The following is an 8,352-nucleotide window of genomic DNA, read 5'->3' on the forward strand; positions in this document are numbered from 1 at the left end:
CTCTTGTGGTGTGTGGGCTTCTCATTGCAGTGACCTCTTGTTGCAGAGCATGGGCTCTTGGGTGCCTGGGCTTCATTGCTCTGTGGCATCTGGGATCTTCCTGGACCAGCCAACGGACCACCAGCAGAGTCCCAGGGTATCGTCTTAGTGACAGTTCCTAACGTGAGCCCTGTTGTGTTTTCCACTTGTGTTAGGTGCTTATCATGATCTTATTTGATTCTCACAATTCTAGGATGTAGGCAGTAGGTACTGTTTTTATCCCTGTTTTATAGATGAGGAACCTGAGACCCTAGAGAGGTTAATTAAATGGCAAAACCAGGATTTTAGTCTAGAGCCCTCACCTTGAGGTACTAAGATATATTGCCACCTCCTTGAAAGCAGCCAGTAACAAGATCACACAAAGCCTTCCCCGGCCTGCAGCTTATAACCTTCCTTGGCACATGTCACACTGAAATTTTACTTTTCTCTCATTTGCAGAGCATGTCTCCTGCCCCTTAGTGAGGCTGGAACAGCCCTTTCGGGGTGGATGGTCTTTGTCCTTCTATGTAGTACACGCTAGGTGTTCAGTGTTCAATGAGTTCATGGAACAAAATCTTGAAGTTGGGTGAGCTACCATGATTATCTCATCTGTAAGAATATCTGGAGTGAAAGTCGCTCAGTCTTGTCTGACTTTTTGCGACCCCATGGAATATACAGTATATACAAAATATATAAAAATACACTCAGAGGAAAAAAGTAGGAAAGGACTATATGCACCTCCTTCACGTTTCGTGGCTCAGTCAAGATGGTAGATGACAAGCTGGTTCTGCCTCCATTATTTCCTAAATTTTTAAAATGTTGAACTGGTTTCAAATTTAAAAGACATGAAACTGAAGTGGAAGTGAAAGTCGCTCAGTCCTCTCTGACTCTTTGCGACCCCATGGACCCCATTCTCCAGGCAAGAATACTGAAGTGGGTAGCCCTTCCCTTCTCCAGGGCACCTTCCCAACCCAGGAATCGAACTGGGGTCTCCTGCATTGCAGGTGGATTCTTTACCAACTGAGCCATCAGGGAAGCCCTAAGAATATCTAAACGTTTTAAAATATCATTTGTGGGAATTAGGCAAAAAAAAAAAAAAATTTTTTTGGTACCAAAAAAGGACTAAAGCAAGATGCACTTTATGGCCCATAGTGGGTCATTTGGCTGTGCCGATTTTACCTAGCATCTTAACAAATGTGCAATGCAATGAAACTTAAAGTTGAGATTTCCCTTGTGGAGGGGTGTGAACCAGCACTTTGGAAAACTGAAAGCGTCAACGTTCACTTCTGGAACGTGCCGTCAGTTCTTTGGTCGCTTTACTTCCCTTTAGAACCTGGCCTCTGATGTCATCTTAGGTTTGCGATGGATGTTTCTGATTTTCCTAGCTGTCTCAGGTGGAGAAGGTCTGTACATTTGTCTGTGTGATTCTGAACCTGGGACCTGCAAGGAGGAACCAGGGGTGGCAGAGACAGCTTGAAGTTGTGGATTCTCAGCAGTGGAGCTGTAATCAGGAGAGGAGACCCTGGGAGCTGGTCAAGTGTAGGGCATTCACTGGGCTCCCCTGGGGGTCTAGCGGCTGAGATTCCATGCTTCCACTGCAGGCAGGGCGGGGCAAGGTGAGGGAGCGGGGGGAGCGGGCATGAGTCGGGGAAGTTCCACATGCCTCGAGGTGTGGCCAAGAAGAGAAGAATCTATCTGCATTTCCACCTTAATAAGGTGACTGATGCAAAGAGCTGACTCATTGGAAAAGACCCCAATGCTGGGAAGGATTGAGGGCAGGAGAAGAGGGCAACAGAGGATGAGATGGTTGGATGGCATCACCGACTCACTGGACATGAATTTGAGCAAACTCCAGGAGATAGTGAAGGACAGGGAAGCCTGAAGTGCTCAGTCCATGGGGTGGCAAAGACTTGGACACGACTTAGCAACTGAACGACAACAAAAGGTGATTTGGGTCCACATCACAGTTTGGGAAAGCCTGGGCCAGAGGACCGTGGCCTGCTGGCGGGGAGGTGGTGCTACGGAACGAGCACTTGGTGGCCTGAGGTGGTCTGCTGAGACCAGTGGATGCTCTGAGTGGCTCCCGGAGTCCTCACCGTCTCCTTGTTGAGCTGATTCAGTCATTCTTTCGTGTGGGCAAAATTGCAGATTTTAAGTTCCTTTGCTGTTGAAAGTGTTAGTCGCTCAGTCACGTTTGTCTCTTGCGACCTCATGGACTATAGCCCGCCAGGCTCCTCTGTCAATGGAATTCTCCAGGTAAGAAGACTGGAGTGGGTTGCCATTCCCTTCTCCAGGGGATCTTGCTGACCCAGGGATCGAACCCGAGTTTCTTGCTGTAGCAGGCTGATTCTTCACCACTAGCACCACTTGGGAAGCAGGTGGTGTTCCTTGTTGTTCAGTTGCTCAGTCATGTCTGACTCTGTGCGACCCCATGGACTGCAGCACACCAGGCTTCCCCGTCTTCCACTATCTCCTGGAGTTTACTCAAACCCATGTCCATTGAGTCAGTGATGCCATCCAACTGTCTCATCCCCTGTCACCCCCTTCTCCTGCCCACAAACTTTCCCAGCATCAAGGTCTTTTCCAGTGAGTTGGCTCTTCTCATCAGGTGGCCAGTTTTGGAGCTTCAGCTTTAGTCCTCCAATGAATATTCAGGTTGATTTCCTTTAGGATTGATTGTTTTCATCACCATAAGCTCCTTATTCAAGGCTAATTTTGTATTATGTTAAATCACTTGGTTTTGTTCTCAAGACTTCCTGATTGCTTTGGCATAATTGCGAGGAGGTGGAATTTCTAGCCAAGTGCGCACGCATCCCCAAGTAGGAGCAAATCCACTCTTGACACAGGAGAGCGCCGAGGTTTTAATGAAGGGGTTAAATCCAGTCCTGAAGCACTTTTGTGGGCACTGATTGCTCAGGCTTGTGCGTCACCACTTGAATGTGAGGGGAGAGGGAGTACAGGCTTTAGATAGGCATATATACAAAAACACACACACACACACACACAGCTGCAGGTTGAGCTGAAAATATCCCCCTCAGTCTGCAGAGAAGAGACTCAAGTCCACAAAGCACTGGTTTCAGGGGCTGCCAAGCAGGATGAGCAGCTCCAGAGCTGGAGAGAAGTACCAGCCAGCCTGCAAGATGCTACCCCTCTGCTTGCTGCTGCCGCTGCTGCTGCTGCCCTCTGGGGCCACCACTGCCCTCTCCCCAGAGGGCGGCCTCGCCGGCCACGAGAGTGGGGTGAGTAGTCTGACTCGGCTGCGTGCTCACCCTCTTGTGAGCTGTCCCTTCCCTTGGCAAATCTGGCCACCCCGTGGATCCCCCTCTTCTCTGTGGCTGAGTGTGTGTACAGGACAGACTGCAGGGCTGGGCTTTGCCGTGTGCCCCTCAGCTGCCCTGTGCTGTGATGTCCACATGGACCATTGACTCACCATCTTCAGTCATTAGGAAACTTGTTAGAAAACGCTGACACTAAAGGGAGCTTCTTCAGGCTAGCGATCTCCATCTGCCAGTCTTTGAAACACAAAGCCATCACACTGGTCTATTGCAGTGCAGTTGGTCTACTGCTGCTGCCACTGCGGTGTTAGTCACACTTACTTGTAGAATCTTAATTTATACATACAGAGCAGGTTCTCACTGGCTTAGATTAATTGACATCATTACATTTTCCATTGTGAGAAGTTGTAACTTTATGAGGTGATTTACTTCTCTTTTTTTTTTCATTTTGAAAAACTTCCAAGAAAGAGTACATAAAGTTGACCATTAAAAATGGATTTTTCTCTGAAATTAGCAGCTGAGTTCCAGAAAAGCCATTCATCATCAGATTACTCCTTAAAGCTTTCGAAGGAGTCTGAAAGGCCAGAATATAATGTCTCAATCTGATCTGTCTTAAAAAGCAATTTGTGGACAGCCAGGAGTAAGACCAGAGATGGAGACATGGGAAATCAAGCGAAAGAAGCCTCATCTAACTTGGGGGGCTTCTTATCTGCCAGTCACTTGTCAGGGAAAAGGAGACATCTCCCAACCTCTTATAATTAAAAAGATTAGGGGCAAAACAAATAGATTTTTTTCCTTGAATATATTCGAGTTTTTCTTTTCTCTGATTAGAGCAATTCTCTTGAGGTGTTCTCTTAACTCTGCATGCATGCTAAGTCATTTCAGTCGTGTCCCTTAACTTTCTCATCCTTTAAATGGAAATATGGCTTGTTGTTCTGGAGCATCATTTTTTTTTAAAGGAAAGAATTATATATCTTAATGCTGGCTGAATCAGATGATTTATTTGTCTTTCCTTTGTCCTCTGCTTCTTTTTAAAAGCACATGCAGGAAGTGGCAGAAATAAAGACAAACAGCCTGTTGACTTTCCTTGCGTGGTGGTACGAGTGGGCCTCCCAGGCCAGGGCAGTGCCCTTTGTAGGAGGGGAAGCCAGGGAGGTGTCCAAACGGCAGGAAGGCGCACCCCTCCATCAGTCCACGCGCCAAGATAAAACGCCCTGCAAGAATTTCTTCTGGAAGACCTTCTCCTCCTGCAAGTAAAACTCCACCCATAACTACTCGTGCAAAGAAGTGTAACCATGGATCTGAATAAAATGTATTAATAAGCAGCTGTGATATTTCTTCTTTGTGCGGTTGTCTTCTCTTTCTCATGTAATTTGAAAAGTAGTTTTTATGTAAACTTTAAAAATGCCAACTACTAGATGTCTTTAGTAATTTGGAACCCAAAGAGAGTATTTTATTTTTATTTTTTTACTGAAGTAGAGTTGACTTACAATGTTGTGCCAATCTCTGCTGTATAGCAAAGTGACTCATGTATATATACATATGTATATATACGTATATACATTTTAAAAATATTCTTTTCCATTATGACTTATCCCAGGAAACTAGATATAATTCCCCGTACTATGGAGGAGAACCTTGTTTATTCATTCTAAATGTAATGGTTTGCATCTACCAACCCCGAACTCCCAGTCCATCTCCCTCCCTCCCCCATCCCCTTGGCAACCTCAGGTCTGATCAAAGAAGAGAGTTTTTGATAAAGATTTTTGTGGTTTTTGCCATTATTGTCAATGCAGCTGTGGGGCTTTCCTTCCACATTCATTGTGCTTAGAAGTTGTTCTGTCCTCGTCTTCCTTGCTTTGATTTATAATAGGTAAAAGCTACATATTTAAGTGTTCAGAATAACATTTCAGTTTACTTTGATATCAACTGTCTAATGTAAAAAATATTTCCCTCATATTAAAAGCAATTTTTAAACACTGTTCTCAAAGAGCAAAATTATTATTCCTCCTATTTTGGCTAAAATTAATTTAAAAACAAATATCATGCTATAATTAAACAGACAACATCATGATGACATGCCTATAAAAGTTCCATTTGAACCTGCTGTTGTAAAATACCCATACTAATTATAATCAGTAGGTTAATATTGCTGTTACAATTCTTATGGATGAGAGCTTCAGGTTTATTTCAAACCAAATAGAGTGAGCGGTGCTACTTCCCAGCCTGTAGCTTGATTGCCTTAACTTCTAATACAACGACCTCCAGGAAATTCCCTGGTGGTCCAATGGTTAGGACTCTGCCCTTTCACTGCCGAGGGTCTGGGTTCAATCCTTGGTCGGGGAAGCAAGATCCTACAAGCCAGGCCTCAAGGTCAAAGAAAACAGAAAAACAAACAAACTCTGGGACCTACAGAGTTGCAGGATCTGGACTTGGTCTGAGACAGAGGCATATGTATTGAAATCTATTATGTATATAAATGTTTTATTTTCCCATTCCTCAATAATTTCCCACAGAAGTAAGTGGATGATGGTGAAAGGAGGGGGAGATTCCTTTCTCATTTCTCTTTCTGTGATATAACACAGAGCAACTGTCGAGCCTCACATGGACCAGGATCTGGGTCTGCTCAGATGGAGATAGGAGTAAACACATGCTCAGGTTCAAACCCTAATCAAATTTTAATCCTCCCCATTAGCCCCGGAATCTTTCCTTGATTACACACCTTGTTTATGGCTCTTGAATTCTAGATGCTAAAGAAAACTTCCAGCAGGTGGTTTTTTTGGATGTTAAACTTTAAAGCTTAGAGATTCCTACCAGGAGTTAAGGAAAGTTTCTGATGGTCAGGATTAGTATCCGGAAGACTGGCAAAGGCTGGCTGGAAGGCATTGCAAGGATGTTTTCTTCTCTGGACACCAGGGGAACAGACTCACAAAGTATGACTGCTGACCGTTCCTTTCTGTCTTCCACAGAGCTGAGCTCATATTCGTAATTACTAGCTGAGTGAAGTATAATGTGATGGAAGAGTCTTAATAGCATCCTCATTTTCAAACACAGCAGTTTTCAGGGACCTGTAAGTGGGTCAGCGCACTGGTGGAAGATGCCTGCCTGAAAGGCCAGCTGACCTTCAGGATTTAAGGTTCTTCTAGAAGAAAAGAATGCTTACTGTCTTTCAGTTTTGCTTAGAGCCATACGTATACATTCCTTAGGATTGGGGATTTTAACTTTTTGAAAAAATAAACGTTATCTTTGGCTGCACTGGGTCCTTGTTGCTATGTGTGAGCTTACTTTAGTTGTGGCGAGTGAGAGCTACTCTTCATTGTGGTGTCAGGCTTCTCATTGCAGTGGTGTCACCAAGACAGCACTGGTGCCCAGGCTCTAGGGTGGGTGGGCACAGGAGTTGTGGTGCATGGGCTTAGTTGCCCCATGGCATGTGGGGTCTTCCCAGACCAGGGGTCGAACCTGTGTCCCCTGTACTGGCAGGAGGATTCTTAACCACTGGAGCACTGGCAAAGTCCAGAGATTTTAACTTTTAACTAAGTAATATCTGAAGGAATTGAGGCTACATTAATGGCACCTCCAGGAAATCCATCAAGTTTAAGCCCACCTTAGTTCAGGGGCCTTAGAAAAATGTAAACTGGCATCAACTGCATGTTAGACTAGATTAACATGCTCATCATTAGTAAACTAGGGTAATTTCCTACCATCAGGTTTTTGGTCGACTCTAGTCCTACCTGGTTTAATTCCTGGGTTGGAAAGATCCGCTGGAGAAGGGATAGCCTACCCACTCCAGTATTTTTGGGCTTCCCTTGTGGCTCAGCTGGTAAAGAATCTGCCTGCAATACGGGAGCCCTGGGTTTGATCCCTGGGTTGGGAAGATCCCCTGCAGAAGGGAAAGGTTACCCACTTCAGTATTCTGGCCTGGAGAATTCCATGGACCGTATAGTCCATGGCATCGCAGAGTCGGACACGACTGAGCGACTTTCATTCATTTGCATTTGTGTAGTTCAGTATAGTCAAATGTGCAGATCTAGGACATTTGTTTCCAGTATTTGTCACCAGAGTAGATCCTTAACTGCTAAGGAGGAACTGATGTGACATAAGCATTCAACCGAAGTCCTTTCATAGTATTCGAATGTCAGGGCTGACAGCAAACCATTTCAGTGGAAACTCAGGCCTGTGAGCTCATGGGGGATACATACTCCTTGACCTGACAGTGCCTGCTGAAGGGATTACCCACATCTTAATAACAGCAGCTTCTTCAATAGAGACAGGGATTTGATCTTGAAGAAATCAGAAGAGGATATGTCATTCAGCTGTTAAAAAGAGGGAAGTTTCTATTTCTAGACTAGAATGAATGAGGCAAAGACACTGGGCGATGCTTTTTCTAGCTTCTCATAACTTTAATAAAAATTAACACTAATTTATCCTTTTTGTCTATAATTAAATAGTTAAGTGATAAAAGATATATGTTCTGTTCTTATTAAAATAATTGTAAGTTGGGGCTTCCCTGCTGGTCAACTGGCTAAGACTCCACGCTCTCAATGCAGGGGGCCTGGGTTTGATCCCTGGTCAGGGAACTAGATCCCTCATGCTGCAGCTAAGAGTTTGCGTGCCATGGCTAAAAGATCCTGTGTGCCACAACTAAGACCTGGCACAGCCAGATAAATAAATAATAAACTATTTTAAAAAATAACTGTAAGCTGGAGAAAAGCTAGAATTTTCATGCTGATAGTTCCTGTAACATGGTGTTAGAGAATACTGAAGAAAATCTCATAGCTCTGCAGTAACCTGTTGCTTACTTCCTTGTATTGATAATTGTGGAAGTGCTGTCTGACTTAGTTTGACCAAACAGCCAACATTAAGGATGTGCAATCTGAAAATTCAGTGCATTTCCTGGGGAGGAGGGGATCTGTTCCCTTTACTGGGGGCTTCCTGACAGGGCAGAGGACCTCACCTGTCAGCTGTGTAGCAGATTCAGGCAGTGAGTATTTGGAGTAGATAATTTCCAAGGTCCTTAAAAACCTCAAGTAATATAAGACGCAGCCAAAATAACTTAAGG

The 8,352-nt window shown here is 44.5% G+C and overlaps 1 protein-coding gene across 1 annotated transcript; it reads left to right on the top strand.

Moving 5' to 3' along the window:
- Positions 1–1,718: 1,718 nt before the first annotated feature.
- CORT (cortistatin) lies at positions 1,719–5,362 on the top strand. The gene is made up of 2 exons (XM_005892718.2): positions 1,719–3,257; positions 4,332–5,362. Exons 1-2 carry the CDS (start codon positions 3,114–3,116, stop codon positions 4,548–4,550), a joined length of 363 nt encoding a protein of 120 aa, XP_005892780.1. The 5' UTR covers positions 1,719–3,113; the 3' UTR covers positions 4,551–5,362.
- The last annotated feature ends 2,990 nt before the right edge of the window (positions 5,363–8,352 follow it).

This window comes from Bos mutus, chromosome 16, assembly GCF_027580195.1.
Source record: "Bos mutus isolate GX-2022 chromosome 16, NWIPB_WYAK_1.1, whole genome shotgun sequence".
Classification (NCBI taxonomy): domain Eukaryota; kingdom Metazoa; phylum Chordata; class Mammalia; order Artiodactyla; family Bovidae; genus Bos; species Bos mutus.

Coding starts and splice junctions, on each gene's coding strand:
- CORT (XM_005892718.2), top strand. CDS start 3,114: ATGAGCAGCTCCAGAGCTGGAGAGAAGTACCAGCCAGCCTGCAAGATG. Junction 3,258..4,331: donor TCGCCGGCCACGAGAGTGGG/GTGAGTAGTCTG, acceptor TCTTTTTAAAAG/CACATGCAGGAAGTGGCAGA.